The sequence below is a fragment of the Mastacembelus armatus genome, unplaced genomic scaffold, assembly GCF_900324485.2.
Source record: "Mastacembelus armatus unplaced genomic scaffold, fMasArm1.2, whole genome shotgun sequence".
Classification (NCBI taxonomy): Eukaryota; Metazoa; Chordata; class Actinopteri; order Synbranchiformes; family Mastacembelidae; genus Mastacembelus; species Mastacembelus armatus.
This window is the reverse complement of record NW_022872919.1, coordinates 787,279-811,125: the sequence shown is the minus strand read 5'-3', so window position 1 is coordinate 811,125 and position 23,847 is coordinate 787,279. Positions and strand designations below refer to the sequence as shown.

At 40.8% G+C, this 23,847-nt stretch overlaps 3 protein-coding genes across 7 annotated transcripts; 2 read left to right on the top strand and 1 right to left on the bottom strand.

Moving 5' to 3' along the window:
- Window positions 1-2,045: 2,045 nt before the first annotated feature.
- nudt19 (nudix (nucleoside diphosphate linked moiety X)-type motif 19) lies at window positions 2,046-12,078 on the bottom strand. 2 transcript variants are annotated; one of them, XM_026291662.2, is made up of 4 exons: window positions 11,223-12,078; window positions 9,539-9,746; window positions 8,964-9,213; window positions 2,046-8,652 (listed from the first exon to the last, which is right to left on the bottom strand). In XM_026291662.2, exons 1-3 carry the CDS (start codon window positions 11,976-11,978, stop codon window positions 8,966-8,968), a joined length of 1,212 nt encoding a protein of 403 aa, XP_026147447.1. In that variant the 5' UTR covers window positions 11,979-12,078; the 3' UTR covers window positions 2,046-8,652; window positions 8,964-8,965. The 2 variants fall into 2 exon arrangements, with proteins under 2 accessions (XP_026147447.1, XP_026147446.1); XM_026291661.2 differs by having other exon boundaries at window positions 2,046-9,213.
- On the top strand, window positions 4,400-5,140 carry LOC113121318 (regulator of G-protein signaling 9-binding protein). The gene has a single exon (XM_026291663.2). It carries the CDS (start codon window positions 4,400-4,402, stop codon window positions 5,138-5,140), a length of 741 nt encoding a protein of 246 aa, XP_026147448.1.
- Window positions 12,007-23,844, top strand: slc7a9 (solute carrier family 7 member 9). 4 transcript variants are annotated; one of them, XM_026291659.2, is made up of 17 exons: window positions 12,007-12,129; window positions 12,674-12,722; window positions 13,030-13,324; window positions 13,487-13,722; window positions 14,268-14,340; window positions 15,238-15,360; window positions 17,041-17,188; window positions 19,979-20,221; window positions 20,548-20,673; window positions 20,796-20,895; window positions 21,248-21,292; window positions 21,894-22,017; window positions 22,273-22,376; window positions 22,478-22,574; window positions 22,798-22,947; window positions 23,375-23,549; window positions 23,695-23,844. In XM_026291659.2, exons 6-17 carry the CDS (start codon window positions 15,244-15,246, stop codon window positions 23,754-23,756), a joined length of 1,491 nt encoding a protein of 496 aa, XP_026147444.1. In that variant the 5' UTR covers window positions 12,007-12,129; window positions 12,674-12,722; window positions 13,030-13,324; window positions 13,487-13,722; window positions 14,268-14,340; window positions 15,238-15,243; the 3' UTR covers window positions 23,757-23,844. The 4 variants fall into 4 exon arrangements, with proteins under 4 accessions (XP_026147444.1, XP_026147443.1, XP_026147442.1 ...); XM_026291658.2 differs by having other exon boundaries at window positions 13,030-13,584; XM_026291657.2 differs by having other exon boundaries at window positions 13,030-13,722.
- The last annotated feature ends 3 nt before the right edge of the window (window positions 23,845-23,847 follow it).

Below are 23,847 nucleotides of genomic sequence, written 5' to 3'. Positions count from 1 at the left end.
CTCAAACCTCATGACAACCCAACCTAAACCTGACTCTAAGCTGAACCTTAAAGCCAAGTCAGCCCTCAAACAACCCGGTGTGTCCTCACCCACACAGACTCAAACTGGTCTTCACAATATATAGACATTCAAGTACACACACACACACACACACACTCACACAATAGTGCTCTTCTGTCCACTTCCTATGAAAAGGAAAGCCAAGCTTATCTTAAAAGCCCTCACATAAACTTTGTATTGATTGTGGAAAATGTTCTGCAGCACTCAGGAATGGAGATGTCTCTCTCGCTCTCTCTCTGTGTAAGTCAAGGTTGAGTGGAGACCTTCGTCAGTCTGGACCTTCATGGAGTTGAGGCATGACTCATGGCTCACCCCGCTGCTGCATGCTGCAGAGACCACATAGTGGATGAGGTCCATCAATAATTCAACAAAGACAGACTTTCTCTTACTCTGCTTCTCTCTTTCTCCCCTCGGTGTTGTGTCTCTGTTTCTAACTGACTGAATCTTTCTCGTACTTCCACGAACAGCTTCCATCTCTGCCTTCCTCTCTGCTTATCGTCCCAAACCACTTAAAACAAGCTGTAACATGCATCCAAATCTAAATCTGAGGTCCAAGCAAGTAATCTTTGGCTTTTAAAGGATTTTTTTCTACACTACTAACAAGACATCAAGTCAGCTTTTTGTGATTACACACGCTTAAGGCTTCACAAAGTGCTAATCCTGGTCTGGACATTTCATTGCAGATGTGTGCAACCCTAAGTAAGATGTCAGACTTGGAGGAGTCAAATATGTGGTGTTTTAGAGGATTTTAGGAGATGATATTTTGACCACACATACTTACAGCTCAGTGGTTTGTGGTTGTTACTGTCCTGCCTTGGAAGAAGGAAGAAGGTCACAGACTTCTTTCAGGCTAACGTTAAAAGAAGACATTTCTAGGTTCTCCCTTGAGTTTGTGCACAATACAAACATTAGGCTTTGGGAACACTCCAGCCGGTGCACTTCTTCAGCCCAAGTGCTGGCTGCACAGCTGGATTTGGTCTTTGAATGCTCGTGGTTTTAACCAGTAAACTTCAAGTCAAGCATATTTTACACTAGTTACTGCCACATGTACAAAAACATGATGACTTGATGACACATGAACAATCCACCAGTGAGTGTTAATCTTGAATTTAGTTTTGTCAAAGTAACATCGTTATTGCTTGATGTTGAATGTGAAGCGTCAACTCTCTGCACATTGATTTTCATGCTCTACAAATGATTAAAAAACAATGGCTGCCTGGAAATTAGGGACATTTCTAAAAAGTATGTGCCAAATTACTTAATTGCTAGTAAGTGAACTTACTATACTAAATCATGCAAAACCCCAGTGTGCTATGTATCTTAATGCAGCATCAGAGTAAACAGGAGCTGTTCATGGAGGCCTCACAGGCACAAATTTCATTGTGGGCTTATCTAGAAACCATTCGTTTATGTGGATTATCAGGAGGGCTTGCATTAGTTATTCAAGTGTTTTCTGATGTGTTTGCTCTGCTAGTTATTGCATTTTGAGGGGAAACATTTTTGTGCCTGTCCCCTTTCGATCATTATCTCACAGACAGTGTAGTGAGTGCCAGCGGCCTCCATTTCCTGCCTGAAGTCATTGATTCCTTATGATGAAAATACCTAAGAGAGAAATGACAGCCTCCATTAAAAGATACATTAGTGGGCATTATACTGTTAATCTCAGAAATAGGAACCTGCTCATCAGGATTATAGTGTTGTGGATCATTTTATAGCACCAACCTACTATAGCAGGTTATTTCCTATGCCTTTGGTTTCCTTTTTGTCTTAACCTCTTGGACCTGGGACATTTCTGCTCATCTTCCATTTTAATTCCAATCGTGTGGTGTTGCCACGATGCGTCTCAGCCAAACATATTAAATATTCTAATGCATGACTTTTTAAAAAAAAATGCTGTGATTAGTTGAGCATTTTCAAATGTCATGTGGAAAATGTTGGTCCTAATGAGCTTAAGGACATTGAATTAAAAACAGACCAACATCCAGAAGCGAATAGTTCATTTTTAATGATCCCAGTCAAAATGGAAATATTACACTTACACCAGAAAAGGTCAAAATGATACTGAACAGAAAATTCTTAAAAAGATGTCATGCTTGCAAGAACCATAGACATATAAAATACGTCTCTGGCAAGAGCTCCTCTGCAGAATTCTTCATGGTGGAGAACAAACCTCTAATTTAGAGATGGCAAGTGCAGTGATATAACAAATTACAAATACTTTAAATATATAACACATTACAAATACTTTAAATTAAAACAATTAGCAGATACCAAAACTGAAAAGACATAAAGTCCCACAATTTGTCAACAGCCCATGGAGCTTGTTTATCTTACGGGCTTTTACTGATCATCCGTATTTCTTATTTAGGAATGAAATAAGTTGCTGCATTGATCCTTTTATTTTGGAAACACAACACTTAAAGATCATCAATGAATTTAAAGCTCATTATTTTTATTAAGATAATTTAATTTCACAACAGAAACTTCTTCACTAAGGAAAACAGACAAGAAACTATCTCTCTAAAGAACCACATCTAATCATTCTTGTCACTCTTACAATTCATCGTGACAAATAGCTACACCCTAAGATTAAAGAGAACACCAGAGACAATGGGAACGGCTGCTGGTAATTTACTGCCCTGTCAGTAACTGAATACCTTGTAGAAAAATAACTGAGGAGCGTTGGCCGAGAGGTGAGAGGTTGCCATGGAAACATATTCAAAGAAAAGAAGATCTATTTGCTCGGATCTTAAAAAAACATCTGAGTCAGTCAAGATATGTGTTAGTCAGACATCACTGGCCTGGGCACCAGCAGTTCAAACATACCACACAGTAAAGCACAGATAGAGCAGAGACGCACACTGTAGGGTCAAACTGAGGAGTGCCGTGCAGTATTACTGCAAAAATAAAAGTTTTCTTTCAAACTAAGTAGAAATGGGACAGAAGAAATGAATCACCGGGCTAGAACATATTGCATCTTATGTAAAGCAAACAATGAGCCTCTCCATCAGCTCCTCAGGCATTTGCTTCAGTCCATTAGCTTTACACTGCAGTCACCAGATCATTAGGCCCCATTCGCTTCAATAATGCAAAAAGAGCAAACCAGGCAGACAGCACACAGCTTTATCCTTCTTTACCTCTCAACACAGCAGGAGCCAACTAGGTAAACAACACATTATGCAACCAGTGCTGTGTACAACCACTGGCATGTTCCCCTGCTGTAAACTGTGAGGTCTCCCTTATTGACAGCAGGGCATGCAACTACTCAGACAAGCAGGGATACAGCTGTGACTGTCACAGATGCACACATCTGGAACAATTATTATCAATTTTATTTCTACATCAGCAATAAAATCAATAAATAAAACAGTGATCTTATGAGAAGAGCCTTGACAACAGTGGTTAGAGGACTTCTAACGCTGCACTCCTTTCTTCTGCAGACCTGTCTCTCATAATCACATCACTCATCAGCCATCGCTTCACTTGTCTCCGGAAATGCAGCTGACAGCATATGCAGGGATCCGGATCACAAATAGCAGATAGTGGCAGACAGTTCCGGCCTGTGTGATTTGACATCTCCGCTGATAGGCATCACAGACCTGCCCACATTTAGGGACGGGGCAGCCAATGACAGGATGCATTTAGTGTGCGACCAGACTAGAGGGAGAGGAGCTGCTTTGTTTCTCTCCGCCTGTCGCTGAATGGATCAGTTCTGTGCGCACATGTGACCACAGAAGGCGCTTACTGGTATTTAAACAGGACCGACTGGGTGCTGAACTGGACAGCTCCGTGTACAGACACACACAACAGCGTGCCTCCTGCGGCTTCCTGTTATGGACGCTTTGCAGCCTTTTTCTGCTGCTAACTCCACATGAAGATCTCCATTTGCGCTGCTGCGCGTCATTTCTGAGTTTTTCTTGACTTTTTTTTTTTTTTAGAGAAGCCTGTTCTCTGCAGACACAACAGTCAGGTGGATGATGTGACACCTGTAGCTGAATCTGGATCGCATTCTCCTAAAAGGGGAGGCTGGATTGTTTCACACCCATTCGCCTCCGTCCTGCAGGAGAGGTGCTCCGGCGCTGTGCGGTGCATCCTAAAGCCATTTACGGACGCATTAATTTCTAAGCCGCTCTCTGTGCCTATTTGCAGACAGGAAGGAGCATGGATAGAGAGGAATTTGCGCTGACTAGTGTGTGGAGGGGATTTGTAGAGCTGGGGATGTGCTCCGGTGGAAACTAAACTGACTGCACTGTTAATTACAGTTCGCCATTTCTCATTTCTCCTCTTTTGGTTCTTATTTCATAAGTTTGACGAGGATAGGGATTATATTTGATCGGCCATGGGGAAAGAGGAGTGCAAAACAATGCTGGACGCTTTGAACAAAGTGACCGCCTGTTACAGGCACCTGGTGATCGCGCTGGGGAGCACCTCGGACTCGCAGAACCTGAGAGAGGAGCTGAAGAGGACCCGCAAAAAGGCCCAGGAGCTAGCCGTGGCCAACAGGACTAAACTGACCTCTCTGCTTAAAGACAAAACCATCAGCAAAGAGGACCGGTCCGAATACGAGCGCCTATGGGTGCTGTTCTCGAGCAGCATGGAGCTCCTGGAGGTGGACATGAAAAGGTCCCTGGAGATCGGGGAGGATTTCCCCCTCAAGGTACCGACGAGACACCTCATCCAAACGGGGATGACCGGCAGCACCACCACCGTGGCGGCCCGGGCCATGAGCGTGCAGAACATGAAGTACGAGGCGGACAGCAACATCGACACGGCGGACCTCAGGGACCTGCAGTCCGAGATCTCCCAGGTGAGCCAGATGATGGAGGAGATGGAGCTGAAGGTGCAGGTGGCGCCGTGGGCCGTCGAGGCGAAGCAGGAGGCGGGCGCAGAGCTCAAGTCCAACATGAGCGTAGGAAACTCCTCCGTGGGTGTCATCTCCATCTGCGAAGAGGAGCCCAAGGAAGAGGAAAGCGGGGGGAACCGGGATGCAGGCTTTGGGTCGATTTGCGCGGTGGTTATATTCTTTGTCATCGTCACGGTGGCTGTGGTTCTAGGGTATTTGGTCATCAATATGTCCTGAACTCCCCGACCAACAGCCCAACCTGACGGACACCCTGCGGGGCTGCCCACGAAAGCGTCAGCGTGGGTACGAGCCAGAAGCTCCACAACAGAGAGAAGAGGCTTTGTGGCCCCCCAAGGGCCGAAGAAACACGGACACACGACTTTATTATTCTATCTCGGATTTGTGAATGTGTTCGGTTGAGTTAAGGCGTTAGATATTTGTAGAACAATAGGCTATAGTCTGTGTGTCAGTCAGAGAGAAAGGCTGTCGGGCACAGAAAGTATTTGGAGAGGCCAAGGGGTCGTGTATTTTTGGAAGAGGAACAAAAGTCATAGAGTTACGTGATAGTGTCTGGCCATCAGGATGACACAAACATCGCGTAATCCAAGTGGATTAGTGGCAAAGCTGAAGCATAAATGTAGCCTGCTCATAAGTATGTCCTGCTGATTGATGCTTTAATGTATAATTTCAGTCCTGCAAAGTCACACCAGTGCAAAACGAGGTGAAACTCATCTTTGCTCTTCACCTCAGCACAGTGTCAACACAGCTTCAGTTCTGTACAGTCATGTTGTAGTAGGCCTGCATCTCACTTCACTGCATCACATCACAGCACGGGGTCCTGAGAGCACCTGTGAGCCTGGTCCCCTTCAGGGGGCATCTTGCAAACAGTGTTGAATGCAGCCTATTGCACAATGTCAATAGAGGGGTTGTAATGTACTGTATATACAATGAATTATATTTATTATAACATTCGCCCTGCTTCACTGTGTTTTTCAAACAAGACAACACCTGAGTAGTTTTTACAAAAAGGTGTCTTCATTGAAAGTTTCTGTGATCTGTAAGGTTTGGAGTATATTTTAAGTTACAGCTAATGGCCTTAGAAAAGCCTAATCTGAAGAGTCAGTATTTTAAGTAGGGGATTATAATCTTAGATGCAACCGCATTGGGGTTAAGCAGTGTTAGATTTAAAATGGAAAGGAGGCTAACACAGATGCTCCCTAATGGTTTTAGCTGTAAGAGTCTTTTAAGGTTTTCTTGGAATAGCAAACATGAACTCAAGGTAAATGGCTGAGCGCCAAGGATTACATGGCTTTTGGTCAAGGGACCTCACACACTGTATGAACACAAGATAGGCCCAAAAGAATTAATACAGCATATTCTGAACTCAGCTCAATAATAATTTCAACTCATAAGTTTCAGTCTGATGATATTGAATATCAAGGACTGGGCTGAAAACCTCACACCTCTCATGACTTGTGGAGGTTTATGCCGTGCAATGAATGACCAAATGTGTCCCTTTCTCTGTTACGTTTTTTTTTTTAGAAATGTCTGACTAAAATCAAGACGCACAGGCAGAGCAGTGACTGTCATTTTAACATGAACTTGGTTTCACTTCTGTCCTGCCGTCCTGCCAAACACTTGGCATTTTGTCCACTTTACAGTGAAGCTCAGCCATTAACACGTCACAGTAAAAACCCACACTAATAGAAAAGACAATGTATGGAAATGTTGTCAAACTAAGCAACCGAGGTTGAAACAGTCAAGTGAGTTGTTGGTAGACGTGTCACTGCTGAGATGTTCAGGTTCAGTGTTGGTCCACAGCCTCAGAAATCAGCCAGTTTGTCTCAGACCTGAGGATAATTAACTCCATGTCTGCTCCATGTCTGCAGTTACTGGGAGACATCAGCACATATTACAAACAAATCCATGTTAAATTAAAGCACCAGGTTTTCTGATAACTGTATGGTAAAAAACACCTTGTGTGTAAAGACCTTTCAGCTGTAGTTGCAGGCTGTGGAAGTGTGGAGTCATTTCACAGGATCAGATTTAATTACTGCTTCACGTCTAAGCAGCAGCCTGACTCCTACTAGGACTGGCACCAGTGAAATTAAATTTTTCTTATAATAGAAAATCGGGCAACATATAAAATATTCAAGTTGCAGGTTCCTCTGTGATTTATCTCCTCCTCATTTCTGTCTCTTCTAAGCTTCGTGAGGCTTCTAAACCCGTGGAGAAACATTTTTAAAACACTAAAAAAAAAAAAAAGCAGAAATGCAAGAAAACTCAGCCCCTAAAGGCACCGATGCCGACAGCATGCTTTGCTCACGCCAGCTTCACAGCCGGCTTTCTGACATCTTGTTTACCCTTGTGTTATTTCAGCTCTAAGCTCTGCTAACAGTGAGTCATGAACCTCTTGAAATTCACAACAGACTTGCATTTTCACACAGAGCTCCACAAATAAAAAAGATTCATTAGACAGGAGAACGACTGGGAGGGAACGTAAACAGAGGACAAGATGAAGCTTTTTCAAACACTAGACCTTAGAACTTGCCCCTCACTCATGCAAAAGTCTAGTTTAATGCAAGTTTCAGACTGCCCCAGGTATGCTGGAATGAGTTTGCTTCTTCTCAAAATAGCTATAGTATGTTTCATTAGATGTGAAAATTGACCCAACAGGTGAGTGAATCAACTTTTTCTAGTTGTTTGGAGGATTTTACTTGAACTTCTGCTTCTGTATTAGCTTGACTTTGCTTAAATAAACCAGCTCAGAGAGGCGACTTACACTTGGCAGAAACAGACCTCTACATCATCGCCTCATCTGGACGAAGATGGTGGGTTTCCAAGGCTGTGGGTTGCTATAGAAACCCTCAACAGACTCTCCGACACAAACGGCACAGAACGCTGATCAGCGTTACTTCAACTAACCCCCATACATGCACACACACACACAGCAGTAGATGCTGATAGATAAAATGCATTAAAAAAGAAAATCAGATTGAAGGCTGCTGACATGCTCATTAAAGGATGTTTGAATCAGGACAGTGACTGAGATTATTTTGATGTAGAGACAAAAGGTAAAACCAATAGATTCAATCTTCACACCGTATCTCTCGTCTCTGTATGTTGCTGTTTATTCAACCCTCTCTCTGCTACGTTTACTCATCTCAGATCTAAAGTGCACTTAATGTTTCTGTGCCAAAAAGAGGAAATACTATGGCCAGCTATTGTGTTCCTAAATATATTGTTTTTATTTTAAATACTGATTTATGCTATTTTACAAAAACATTTATAATGAAAAATAATTTAGATTTCACCATAGATATATCCTGTGAATCAAAAACACGTAGATTGCTGAGACAGAGATCAGCAATTGCAGTGCAGTTTTACAGCATGTATTGTGATAGTAGATGTGAAAATATGCAAAGTGCCCATTGGTTACTCCGCCCTTTTTAATTCAGCTCATTCACTGTGTTTTCACATGTGCGTCACAAACCATTGGAAGTTGCAGCACAAATCACCTAAAAGCATTTTGAGACAGCATCAGCAAAAGGGTCAGATTAATTATGAATAAATTGATATTTAATAATAAATTAATGTATAAATGGCAGACACAGGGTACAATCCATTTGACAGAGATTAGTTCTTATGAGTCATTAATTTGCCAAGAGGACACCGCTGTGAGCAGGAAAGACACCCAAAGGAGAAAGGGTGGAAGCCCTGCAGAGGCTCCACCACCAACATATGCACTCCTGCTGAGAGGAACGACAAGAGAGGACAGTCACACACACACGCAAACACACACACACGCACACAAAAACCTGCAGGTGTGTCTGTAAATTCTTCTTGATATATTAGTTCTTTATAATGTAGAGGTAATGTAGAAGTAATGACTGAGACAGTCCAGGATGAAATGAAGGCTGGCAAACCTTCACAGTCCTGAATACAGTGAGGTCCTCTATACTCACCCAACAAAACACATAAAGGCCAAAACTGACACACAATCTGATGCAGTCATAAAAACTACATCGTGGTGCTGCAGATAAAAATGAAGATGTTTAACCTTCATGAGGATACGATGGGTGTCGGGGCAAGTCGAAGCTGACTTTTTGTGTCATGTGGCTTGGCTGTTTCAACAACTGGCAGCAGATGCTTGTACTTGGGTGTGATGGTGATCTGTACAGCTGTAGTGTAGGTATCGCTAAGCACCATGCGATGCAGCGCAGGATCCTCCTGAGGATCGTTCAGCTGAGAGTCTGTGCTTGTATCCACATCAGTCTCTCCTGAAGCATTTGGCGGATAAAGCCTGTCACCTGGAAGAGGGAAAACAGCAGAAAAACACATGGAAAATCAAAAGCAAATGACAATGCAAATATTCCTCATATCAGTTTCATCACAAATATTAATCTCAAGAGCAACAAAACTGAGTCAGTGACAGTAAATGTCTGGAAGAGGACGGGAACAGTTTGGGCGCGTCCTGCCCTGACCAGGTGTAACATTTGTTTGATTAGCAACAATGGGAAACACAAAAACAAAAACAGTTTTCTCCAAAAAGACAAGAACTGTCAACAGTTGTAATTTATTTCCTCAATCTATTTTTCTCCTAAACTGTGAGTTTTAGAGTCTTATGCTACACACCTGGCAGTAGTGAAATGATGTGCTCATCTTTTGACAAAACAACAGGCAGCCACTGCTCACAGCCCTCTGTGGCTCGCTGCCGGGCAAAGCTGTGCAGGTCGTTCAGCAAAGGGAAGTGGCACATGCGGCTGAGCTCGTAGAACTGTGGAGGGGCGATCCACAGCTCCTGGGCCTGGGAGCTCTGCAGGATCTCTGAAGGTGTGGACCACTGCAACACAGTACAAGTGTGTGTGTGTGTGTGTTTTAGTCCTTTAGCTTGGCACATCAAACAGCACCGCATAAACCTGAGCAGGTGAGAAGACACCAGCCAGTCACTCAAACTGCACAGATTTTGTTTAAAGGACCCACAATACAAGTTGAGATTTAAAACTGCTTAAATGAAAGTAATAATTTATGAAACAGTCAATCTTAATACTGCCATGTCATCCAGGAAGCTTTGCTACTGTGTAACACACTTATATACACAGTCCCATAGAGTCAGTGAACCTTTTGTCTTTTCAGAGTCAGATGAATCCAACAAAATACAGTCTAACCACCAAACTTTGTTGATCCCCGGTGGGAAATTCCCAAGACACCCAACAGTATATAAAGTACTTCAAATTAGAAGTATATAAGGTAGTTAACGTCAGTTACCCAGCGGTATATAAAGTACTTCAAATTAGAAGTATATAAGGTAGTTAACGTCAGTTACCCAGCGGTATATAAAGTACTTCAAATTAGAAGTATATAAGGTAGTTAACGTCAGCTACCCAGCGGTATATAAAGTACTTCAAATTAGAAGTATATAAGGTAGTTAACGTCAGCTACCCAGCGGTATATAAAGTACTTCAAATTAGAAGTATATAAGGTAGTTAACGTCAGTTACCCAGCGGTATATAAAGTACTTCAAATTAGAAGTATATAAGGTAGTTAACGTCAGTTACCCAGCGGTATATAAAGTACTTCAAATTAGAAGTATATAAGGTAGTTAACGTCAGTTACCCAGCGGTATATAAAGTACTTCAAATTAGAAGTATATAAGGTAGTTAACGTCAGTTACCCAGCGGTATATAAAGTACTTCAAATTAGAAGTATATAAGGTAATTAACGTCAGCTACCCAGCGGTATATAAAGTACTTCAAATTAGAAGTATATAAGGTAGTTAACGTCAGCTACCCAGCGGTATATAAAGTACTTCAAATTAGAAGTATATAAGGTAGTTAACGTCAGCTACCCAGCGGTATATAAAGTACTTCAAATTAGAAGTATATAAGGTAGTTAACGTCAGCTACCCAGCGGTATATAAAGTACTTCAAATTAGAAGTATATAAGGTAGTTAACGTCAGCTACCCAGCGGTATATAAAGTACTTCAAATTAGAAGTATATAAGGTAGTTAACGTCAGCTACCCAGCGGTATATAAAGTACTTCAAATTAGAAGTATATAAGGTAGTTAACGTCAGCTACCCAGCGGTATATAAAGTACTTCAAATTAGAAGTGACAACGTTAAAGTGATGAATACATTAATAATAATAATAAACAATAATTTCAGATACATTCATGTGAAATGGTTGAGTGGGGTCAATATTTTCATTTTAAATGAAGTACTACTTTGACAGCAGGACTTCTACACTGTAGTTTTCAGTACTTTAATGGCTGTTTAGCTCTTTATTTATTTGGTCCACATGGTGTGTGGACTTGTCACCTGAAAACTTTCTATCTCCCTCTGGTCCTGAAGCGCATGTGGGGCCTCCTGCAGGCAGCATATGAAGAAAGCCGTGTCAAACCTCGTCGCACCGTATCGGGCTCTGGGAGTCAGCCAGTTTCCCCACTCGTGTATGGCCCAGATGTTGGGCAACACCTGCAGCTCTCTGCACATCTGGATGAAGCTGGAGGGGTTCTGGTTGACCCGAGCCCTCCACTTGGTGAGTTCAGCCCTGCACAGCTCGTTTACTTTGGACTGTGGCAGCTGATCAGCACATGCGTTTTCTAACAGGCGCTTCTCGTCCCGTTTGGACACGACCAGCAGCACCCCAGCCTCCTCAAACGTCTCCCTCAGGGCGCAGATCCTGAAGGCGACCTCACCCGGGACGGGAGAGCCCAGTTTCAGTCGGTCCGTGGCGAAGATCGGGGGTCTGGTCTCCGGCGGCTGTTTGACGCTTCTCAGCCCAAAGTTAGGAAAATCCCTGAAAGACCTGAAAACCTCCAGCCACTCGCTGGAAAAGTCCGAAGAATCCACCACGCCGCCGGGAAACACATGGGCATTGGGCATGAATCCGCTTTTACGGCTTCGTTTTAGCAGCAAAACGTCGTAATCAAAGCGGGACTTGTGCGGGTGGTGTGTCGGGCCATGGCTACTGCCCGGCGGACAACCTGCTCGTAAACTGTCCGCTCCGAGTCTGCGGCCTGCGGCCAGGATGAGAGTAGCCGCCTCCTTCCAGTGCTTCAAGTTAGGGTTCATCCTAAAACCCCAAGGTGCCAGAGGATTTATTTTAAAGTTACACACATGAGCAGTCAGTCAGCTGACGGCAGGAGGTTGTTTTGGTGGAAGTGAAGGCAGAGGAGGCAGGAGCCGCTAGCGCCACCTGCAGGCTGGAGGACCTGCAGCCCAGGTAAACATTTCCTCTTCTTCATTGGTGTTCAGAGGCGGTTTGCAGATTAATTTACCTGTGCATTACTGCCACCTCGTGGACAGAATTGTGGAACAGGCGATTTCAGTAAAAAAAAAAAAAAAAAAAAGGACTTTATACCAAACACTGTATTATTTTAAATATTTCACCTGGTGAAATCCTATGTCTTCTGTCTATAGGGCTATAAAAATGACCATTGTTATTCTCCCACAATTTCTTCAAAACATTCTTGGCTGTATTCATATCAAATGGTCCATGAAGACTAACCCACTGCCAACATTATTGTCATCCTCCTAATTCTTAATGATCGTTCCCCCATCTGAGCTTCCCTGTCAAACTCTGTGTTTATAAATTGACTTTAACTGTGTTTTATGTGGATAGACTGTGTCCTTTGAAACTTGCACTCTCTTCTTGGTCATAAATTGTTATTCTCAGGGTTGCTGAGATCATATATACTACTTTTTGTTAGCAGGCTACCAAGGCTGTCTGAAACAACTGTCCAGTAAGCTTGTTCTTTGTCTTTCAGAAAGTGCCCCAAGAGCTGCAGCCCAGGAACACACACTCAGCCCAGTCTGGTATGAAATATGAGTAGATTACAGCATGAATCTATGCTAGAGTCTTCAGGTTGTCATCACAAACAGAGAAACATTTGGCCCAATTAGACTCATGTGTTTTTATGTTTACTGTGCTGTGTAATAGTGTACAATGAAAACCTCTGAGTTATTTCTGTTGCTTACTGGATTTTACTACATTACAGGAGAGAAATTCAGTCTGAGGTCCTCATCATGTGTGTGCTGTAGAAAGCAATTTACAGCTTGTTTTTCCTTTTGTCCAAACACATAGACAAATTCTCGTAGTCACTTTGACCTTTTCTCACTTCAGAGTCTGTAACTCTGCAACTCAAGATGGAGGTCACGTGCTGAGGGGCCCTGTGTCAACAAAACCTGACCTTTTGAAACAGCTGGTGCTGAGAAGTGGAGATGGATTAAGTGAAATGAGAAAATCAACAGAATAATGAACATGACATCATAAAATTGAAGTTCTTTAACATGGAGAGACGGTTGAAAAGAGGGAAAAGGGAATGTAACACACCAGCAGCACAAACATGGACACACACATACCTGCAGGGGTGTCATATATCCTTATCAAAGAGGCATTGTGAAGGCAGTTAGCCTCGGTGAGCTTGGGGACATGGACGTGTTTCAGAGCTCTCTTTTGAAAACTGAACCTGTGCAGAACAAAAAAACAAAAAAAAAAAAACAACTGAAATAGCTGATAACTGACTTTGTGGGCCCATCTAACCGATCAGACCAAACTCTCTTTGTTCACTCTCCTTTAGTGTCTTTACCCACCTCCCTTTCCTTCGGGCTGACCAGGATGCCCAATCAGGTGTGGGAAACGCCCACTGGAGGAGTGTTCTTGGAGTCGGAGCCCCAGGTTTCCATTAGACATTTCTACTTTGTTTCATTGAATTTGGCTCAGTATCATTTGAGGGTTCATTTCACTGTACCTGGGTTTGAAACAGCATTCAGGGTTCATGGGGCATCATTGAGGTGGTTTCAGTCCAAGTCAAATGTAAGTGAAAATTTTGTAGAAATATTTACTAAGTAGACAATTAATATAGTCGCTGTTAAATTTAAAGCTTGTAAAGAAGACACAATGTTTATTCGGCATTAACGATGTAAAGTTATTATCGTATCAGTTGAGAAAAGGTTTTTAATTAGAAAAAAATGACAAAAACTTAATGCATTCTTTTGAAGAGAAAGGTTTAGGTTCTCAAACCCATTTTATACAAAGTACAACATTTTCAGTGCATTACATTATTTTTATCAACAGTGTTGGACATAAAAAAACGCGCTCAAATTTTTCTTTTCCTTAAAACTGTTTTGTCCAACAACCTTTTCTTTTGTAATTGTTTTAGAATTTAATACAACTGATATAATTTTTATTACCTTACATAAGTTCCTCTAAGGTATTTTGAAAAATTGTAAAGTGTATAATCCACCAGGGACTTCAGGCGCTTGGACTTTATTTTGGTTCCACATCCTGATTAGTTCTTGCCTCATTTTCCTTGATTATGTTCACTTGTATTTGATTCTCTGCCTCTTGTGTTTATACAGACTTTTCTCTGGGACTAGTTGCTGGGTCATTGTGGTTTCTGACCAGTGAGTCACAGTCCGTTCCTTGCACCAGGTTATTATCTTCTTGCTTCTTGTTTTTGGATACTGCTTCACTGCGTCATGGCTCCTGTCCTGAAATTAAAAAAATAATGACATTTGTTGAAACATGTATGAAAACTTTGCTGACTGACATTGGAGCAGAATGCGAACATATAAGAGCTGAGACATAAAATAGTGAGAGCCTTAAAAAGAACCTTAAAAACAATAATCAAGATCGAAACTGAGTTTTATAATGGACAAGGAGCCAGTGAATAGTTTTGAACATCACTTTACACAAGCTAACCTAAACGAAATGTAAGTGGGAGCCATTTTTCCTATAATCTTCTAAATATATATTTAATGTACTTGAAATTCATTATGTTTATTCAACTTTTCTTTAGAATTATGATAATTTAAGACTCACTGTTAACACCTTATGGTTGTGACATTAAAAAAAAAAGAAGATGAAACTTAGAAGAACCTGAGTGGTGTACTTGTTGAACAGGGATGTCCAGATTTTTTTGAAACAAAAAAAAAAAGTGATGTGAAACAAGTGAGAAAAATAGGCCCATAGTGTGTGTACTGAAAACTGTAATGCTTTGGCACAAAATGGTCACACAAACAATAGTCTATACAATGTCTGTGGTTTCTTGGAAGTTATGATCTTCCTACAATAAAGTGAAAATTCACCATAAACCACAATAGAAAAAAATGTGTAGCAGCTTTTTAGTAGCTGAAGCCTCTAAGTGATTCTGTGAGGTGGATCAGTGCCTGTTACAGTCGTACAATTTTCACTACTTTTATTTTTATCTAAGCTTCATTGTTTAACACACATTGTGGACTGATAACTGTGAGAGAAGATTAGATAACTTTAATGTCTAGAATAGGTCACCTAACTGCACATGTGTTTATGTTTTCTCATGCATCACAGACTGAAATGGATGGAGACAGCATTAGTAAGGGGAAGGAGCCACACAATGGCTCCGCCAGCTGCAGTGTGGCCGCTCAGAATAAAGCCAAGAAGCCTGAGAAGGCCACTGTGCTTCAAAACGATGTGAGTGTGTGTCAGCGTGTGTTTCTGAGAATGCATCTCATTAGATATTCACAGGAATCCCAATGTCTGTCCGTTTTACCAGTAACAGGGGCTAGAACTGGGTACTGCACCAGGCTGTACTACTACAAACATCTATTAAAGTCCACAGTGAGACCCTCAGTGGTGCTGTCCAGACCCCCTAAGCTCCATAAGCATTCTTGGCTAAATTGACTGTAGGTAGACTGAGCTTAAAGGGTTTTATTGCAAAAAAAAAACAAAATACAAGTTTGAAATCATAATTAGCAGAACGTAATTTCCCTGTCATTTTAATAAAGAAGTATTTAATGTGGCACTATTTGAGATGGAAAATCCAGCTGTGCTCATGAATATTTTTTGTTGTTACCATCAGATAATGGAGCTCATTTTCTTTTGATAATGGGATAATTTATCTCTTTGTTTTGAGATCACAGTGTGGCCTAATTTATCATGAGAAAATCGTTTTTGTTTTCTTCAGATCACAAGATAATTATGGAGAATATAAAAATGAGCAATTGTTTGATATCATCAATCAGGGAGGATCCATAACTGGACACTAAATCAAGGCCTAAATGTGCTTTTGGCTGCAGTGACCTCATTAGTGCTGATAATCTCATTTCACAGTAGCCCATGATGAGAATTTGACCAACTCCTAATTCTCTGCTTCAGCCAGCAGCTGCTCAAATTAAATAAAAAAAATAATGTACTAGAACATTTTCTGCCTGAAACCCACACAAATGTGTCAAAGAGAAGCTGCACTAATAAAATCAGTCATGGGAGAGACAGAAATTAAGAAAACAAGACGTCCCTGCCCTTTTTTCAGACAGGATGTACATGGTGTTTTTGGATCTACAACAGTTATTAAGGTATTTCACAGTAACAGTAATCAGCATCGCCCACAATCTTCTAATCTTTGTTTCATTAGTTAATTTAGATTTATAGTGGAAACCTTTCCTGCTCACAAAAGCAATCCCAGGCAACAGGGACTGGACTATACTGCAGCTCAAAGCACCACACACATCTGATCAAAATGCCCAGTGTACTGACTGCCTTTACACAAGCCTAAACATTTGGCCAGTCCACAGCAGCATGAAATTTGTTCTCCTTTATGAGAAACATGCTTTGGGACCACAGATGTGTGATGCTCCACAGAAAGGTCCAGTTGGTTCAGCTGGTCTTTGACAAGGACTTAGGCTGAAAATGCCAAGTGAAGGGTTTGGCACTAACATTCCCAACGTGCGACGTATCTAGAAGTGGGCCGTGTGTTTAATTCACTTTATGATGCTAACTGCTGAATGATTTTTGGGCCAGTCTTTCTTCAGTGTAGAGTGGCAGATATGGTCTGTTTCTAATGATGCTGTGATAATGTGCACAGTTAGTGTGAGACAGGGAGAGAGTGTGACAACAGTTGTTTTGTGCGTTCAGATAAAATAGTGATGTTTAGCAGGCACAGTGTAATGTTTAAACCAAAGTGATGGATGAAGTCAAATGTTGAACTGCTGTTGACAGAGATGTTAAAGAATCACCTAAAACCTGAAGGTTTTGTGGGTTTGGGACCACATAGATTTGTAATGAACACATGGCCAGTTTTTCCAAAAGTTAACAATGTTTTATTTTTGTTTGATGTTTGTGTATCTTTGTGTGTGCGTGTGTGTGTGCGCTCAGGTTGGTCTGCTGAGTGGCGTCTGTCTGATTGTGGGGACTATGATTGGCTCAGGCATCTTCATTTCTCCAAAGGCGGTTCTGCTGTACTCTGGAGCGGTGGGACCGTGCCTCCTCATATGGGCTGCCTGTGGCGTGTTAGCCAGTCTGGGTGAGAACAGCATCCAAACTAGTTCTGCACTAATATCAAAAAACTCGATGCATTTATACACAAAAGGACTGCTTGGTTGATTAAAAGAAAACAGACACATCCCAAAATGTTCCCAGTCATTCTTAACATGAACTCTGATTGGTTTTATTGACAGTAAAGTAATAAACATCACATGCTTAAGCAGTCTCCTAAAATGATAAAACCCACACATGCCTTTCATCTTAATCACTCTTCTGAATATGTTTCACTCCACGACCTCTTATCCAGTTCCCACATCACCAATGCCTGATATCTCACACCCAAAATGTTTCCCCACAGCTCTTCAGCACATTACAATCCAGGAACATGATTTTCCAAACATAATACATGTTGTCACTATGTGTTGAAGACAACCATCCATCCATCCATCCATCCATCCATCCATCCATCCATCCATCCATCCATCCATCCATCCATCCATCCATCCATCCATCCATCCATCCATCCATCCATTTTCTATACCCGCTTATTCCTTAACCAGGGTCACTAGGACCTGCTGGAGCCTACAACCATTTCTATACTTTGAAATGATTTGCATCATGTTACATATTTATTTATTCCAACCACTGAACGACCTGCTCACTGGGTTAAACAGTACCTGGTGTGGGATCAGTAATGCAAGACTGGCTTAACTTCACCTACTGCTGGTTCATTGGATGAAAACAACCCATAGTTTTGGGTAATTTTCTCCCAATGGGTAGTGTTTGCAGCACAGTGGGTCCAGCAGGTCTCTGTGACCCTGGTTAGGAATAAGGGGGTCTAGATGATGGATGGATGGATACTGTTTAACTTTTTAAGTGTATACCAGTATTTTTACCTGTGTTTGTGATTAGGCACGGCTGCAGGACATTGCAGAAACCATGTTATATGATGTGTAAGTATTGTGTTTTGAGAAAATGATAAGCAATTCATCATGTGTATCATTGCACAGTCGGTAAAACCGGGTCTATAATACTATGCAGTAGTAAAAGTCAGCTCCTATCAGCTACTGAACGTGTAAAATAATTCTATGATATTTACCCACTACAGCATAGAAAAAACTGATCAGGGCATCTCCAAGAGGCTCTGAACTCTTTCTCAAGTGGCAGCATTAATTTAGAAAGTGTCCTTCAGTCTAGAAAGGCAACATTTTTTACTGAAACTGCAGGGTGAGCAGAGAAGACCCTCATTTGGGGAGGACCTATAAACTAAACAGACAAGTGCTGACCCTGCTGTTGTGCCATGTCTTTTCAGGCAGCAGTATATCTGAATGTGTATAGTGTCCAATGTCATTCACACGAGGGAGGAAAACACTTTCTTACCCGAGTTGATGGATATTGTCCATTTTGAGGGTGGGGAAGAAATGTGTTCAGAAAAAACATTACTCTAAGAAAAATAAGCAAAACTTGATTCTAACTCTAATTCCATCTTACTGTCATGTCTGTAGATGGTTAATGTACAGCCAAACCTCCTTAGAGAACATCAGAGATTAGCGAAAGGAGTCTGCCAAACAAAGCATCTGGTGTTGCTTGTAGTGCATTTTTTCAATGCTTTATCTTGTGGAGATACTGTAAGTCATCCTGTAATGCTCTGACCTATGGACGACACGTGCAGAAACTGAATAAATTGCTAACAACAGCATGAATTGCTCGGTCATGAGAGTGTTATTGTGTAAATATGTGGTGGTGCACTATTGAGTCAGGTTGTTTTTATATCTCAACAACAATAGATTAGTCAGTGATGGGAGAGTTTTTTTATGGGAAAACATGTCAAGATTTCTACATAACAAGCTGCACCCTGGAAGCTTTGTTAAAACACTTTATTATAAAGACTTTGTCTTTTATGTTGAAGGTGGCAAATGTTAATGTTTATTGGCAGCATAGATGGTTGGTTTACAAGTTTGGTAAAGGATAGTGTAATAATCTTAAACACACTAACATTTTATGTGTACTCTACTCTACTCCAATCTAATCTAATCTAATCTAATCTAATCTAATTTAATCTAATCTAATCTAATCTGATCTAATATAATCTGATCTAGTCTGATCTAGTCTACTGATATAATCTACTCTAATTTAATCTAATCTAATCTAAACATTGATGTTCATTGATGTTATTAGTAATTTTGTTGAGTAGTAGGCTTCTGTTTAACAAGGCCATTTTTGCTAAATTGATAATATTCTGGTTTGATTTACAGTTTGGAAAATACAGTAATCTAAATCTAATCTAATCTAATCTAATCTAATCTAATCTAATCTAATCTAATCTAATCTAATCTAATCCTATATGTAAGCAAATATGATGAATTTTCCCTTTAGGAGATATTTTACCTCAGGTAAATATGGCCTTCGAAATGCTTATTTGACCTTTTTTAGACAATTAAAACCCATGACAAACATTTGAACCAACACTGTTTTAGTAATTTCCTGAATTTCCCTCATAAAGTTTCTCTCATCTCATGTCATCATCATTCCATAAATAAGCTATTCAGAACTGATGCATTTACAGTGTTGTGTTTCCAAAATCTACTGAATAAATGTATTTCCTTTTCCATACAAAGAGAGGTTGAAAATTATGATCATTGATCATATGATCATTTTATTTTACATAGTTTTCCATCAATAATGACTTGTAGTTTTATAATGTTTTTCCTTCATTATATGCTTGGGGACAAGGTTAATGGCATTAACTGAGTAGCTTTTGGCAGAAAATTTGTTTAAACCAAATGTTTTGTTTTTCTCTTTTCATGTGTTTGCATGTGTACCTACACAGGAGCACTGTGCTACGCTGAACTTGGTACCATGATCACAAAATCTGGGGGAGAGTATTCTTATTTAATGGAGGCGTTCGGCCCCATCGTAGCTTACCTGTACTCCTGGGCCAGTATCATGGTGTTGAAGCCTTCCTCCTTCGCCATCATCACACTGAGCTTTGCAGAATACGCCACCACTCCTTTTTACTCTGGCTGTACTCCTCCTGTTATCGTTACCAAGTGTCTGGCAACAGTAGCCATAGGTAAGTGTTAATATAATCCTTGTGAGTTAATGGTTAAAAGCATTAAATTACACAAGGTCTGCATATGTAACCAATATCTTATTGATCATTTCCTACATAAAAACCTTTCAATCATCAAAAACTGCCATAAAAATCACCTGACATGGTTAACAGATACTATCATATACTCTAATGTATATAAACAGGTTGTGGATTTGCTCTCAAGAGCATCCATACAAGATTTTTATATTACATTACAGATTTTAGACTAAAAGATGGCATTAATTTTTGAATGTTCAGGATATAATTCTGTAATGCTTATTATTACATTTCTTTTGTCTTCTCAGTTATAATTGTCACAGTCAACTGTCTGAGTGTCAAACTGGCGAGTTATGTGCAGAACTTCTTCACTGCAGCCAAACTTTTCATCATTTTTGCTATAGTGGTGGCTGGCATTGTTCTGCTGACACAAGGTGAGCCTTATGCTATCAGTGTCTTTGATACAGCACTGCCCTTAAAGTATTTGTCCTTTAACGAAACATCCAATCATAGACATGGATCTTTATATATGTATTGTTTTGTATTTTCTATTCAGGGAACACTGAGAATTTGTCAAACGCATTCAATGGCACATCATCGTCTTTTGGAGCAATTGGACTTGCATTTTATAATGGACTTTGGGCTTATGATGGATGGTAACAGTTACTGGATACTTCACTGTACCTCACTTCACCCTTTAACACAATTTATAGATTTGACCACACTCCTCACTGAAATCATTTATTAACATGGTTTTTTCCTGCTTTATATAAGCAGCACTGTGACACCTCTCAACAAGACACCAGGCTGCTTCTTGCCCCTTCTTGTCCTATGTGACTGATGCATTTGATTTTTTAGCGATGTTGGGATTGCAATGGGCTGTTGGTGTTGGTGGTTTGTGCTGCAGTGAATGTTATTTTGTGTTTCCTCAAAGCTGCAGTATGTTTTCCTGTTTATGCCAATATGCTGCCTTATATTTGTTATTTGTTTATTTTGTTGTCTTCTTAGGCATCAGTTGAATTATATCACAGAGGAGCTGAAAGATCCATACAGGTAATACGAACTTAAATTTCATTTAGTTGGTCAACAGATTCTTATCTGGGCACGGTGTCTATAAATATGGCAGATGTTCATACAAAACCAGAGCAACGTGTCTATAAACGTGCTGCAGGCTGTGCATGTTATGTGTTGGGGTGCTGGAAGGAGGAAGGAGAGACAGGACCCAAATGCAGGACAGCAAAGTTTAATGATTTCCCTGGAAAACACTAGTCTTAACCGTAGTGGTTAACACACAGTCGCCGGCGTAACCTGCCATGTAAGGCATATAACGAAAAGATACTTAACAGTCAAACAAAGGTCAGCTTCAGTCACAGGTTAATGCTTCGCAAATGATTAGAGACAAACGTAAAGCTGCCGGGGACCGAGGCGGGGGGAAAACAGGAAGTCCCTTCAGTATAAGGGTCCCCCGGCAGGAAGTCCCAGAAGGGGACTCATAACAGTGCACCCATATAAAAATGGACTTTTACATGGTCATAAAACAAACTAGGTGGTGCACGTTGCTTGACTTGAAGTTGAAAACATTCCTTGTTAAAATGTGTACACTATAAACACATTTCCCTCATAAAGGTTTTTTTTTTTGGTCTATTCCCCTCAGGAACATGCCTCTGGCCATCATCATTGCCATTCCTTTGGTTTCTGTGTGTTATGTGTTGGTCAACATTGCTTACTTCACCGTTATGACCACCAGTGAAGTGCTGTTGTCTCCAGCTGTTGCTGTGGTATGAACTCTGAGGGCTGCTGTGGTTATAGAGTTTTAAAAGTTGTTTTTAATGATCTATCAGTGTGGTGTTAAATGCACGTTAACAGCCACACACATGAGAACTGCTGTAAAAGCCACTGTTCCTCATACACAAACAGTATATGTGTAATTATTTATTTATTCCTGATCATTTCAGATTAAACTTCAGTAACAGCTCAGTATTATTTTATCCTCTCATTTGTGTTTTCTGAAGGATTTCTTTGTCCCTCCTCAGACTTTTGGAGACAGAGTCTTTTATCCTCTGTCTTGGATTGTTCCGCTCTTTGTTGTCTTCTCCACGTTTGGAGCTGCCAACGGAAGCTGCTTCGCTGGTGGCAGGTAAAAGATATAAGAAACTGTCACATTATCATGTGTAGAAAGTCAAGAATATGCTTTTCTGTCTGTATGTGGTGAGCTTATGTGTGCATCTCTTCCCACAGACTGGCATATGTGTCTGGTAGACAGGGTCACATGGTGAAAATCTTATCCTATATTAGTCTGAAGCGCTACACTCCATCCCCTGCACTCATATTCAATGTGAGTCACTATATGTCAATTTATTTGACTTGTTTAATTAACATTTAAAGTTTAAATTTTAGCATGACCATTCATGCTGAGAAAGGTTTGTAACCCTAAACAGTGGCTCACATATGTTCAGACAAAATGTTGTGTATTGTTGTTTCCTTTTCAATTTCAACACAGGATATCTGCTTTTTGTATTTAGTCACTATTTTGTTTCCCTCATTGTTTTGTGTTGTAGGGGGTTTTGTCTTTTTTCTACATTATCCCGGCTGACATAAACGGCCTCATTAACTACTTCAGCTTTGCAGTTTGGGTCTTTTATGGTCTGACGACACTGAGTCTCATAGTCATGCGTTTCACAAGGAAGGAGCTTGACAGACCAGTAAAGGTGAGGCTTTCTGAGTGAGACACAGTTTTTAGCCGATTTATCTTTTAGATTGTTTTTTTTTTTTCGTATGTATTGTGAAGCTTGGTTGAGTTTCTAATGTCACTAGTATTACTGTACCTTCACACACGTAAACTGCAGCTGTCGCAGGGCATCAGGTGCAATTTCTGAAAATGGCTGTGACGTTTCTTTGCTGTTAAGCATCACTGACAGGTAGCAAGACAGTGATGACTGAAGTGAAGAATGTAGACATCAATGACGTTAGACAGATGTGACCAGATCTATATTTTTTATTAGCACACACAATGAATGCAAAATCTTTCATGTTGAACTATGGACACAAGATCTACAGAAATGCTGTATGTCTCCATTAAATCCTGTCTGACATAAATGCATGTGCTAATTGAGCTAATTGTGTGATTACTCGAAGGTGCCCATTGTCATAGCAGGCCTCATCGTCATTATGTCCTGCTACTTAGTCCTGGCTCCTGTCATTGAAAACCCAGAGCTGGAGTACCTCTACTGTGCCATCTTCATCTTCAGTGGACTTCTCCTCTACTACCCCTTTGTCCACCTGAAAGTCAGCTGGGCACAAAGAATCATGAGTAAGTTCCTCTCAAAAGTATATTAACTAAAATACGAAGTAAAGAATAAAATGCAAAATCGTGTTTGGGACAGGAAACAAATAAATACAGTGTTGTAGAGACTTGAATAGTGTTGATGTGCCCTTTGACCTCCACTCCCCTGCAGGGCCTATCACCATGCACCTCCAGCTGCTGATGGAAGTAGTTCCTCCTGAGAAAGCTGAATGAGCAGGAACAGAACTGACAACATGGTCAACTTCTGATGCTTGTTATGGACCAGATCAGGTCTGGTTCTGGATAATTGGTACCCAGACTGGGT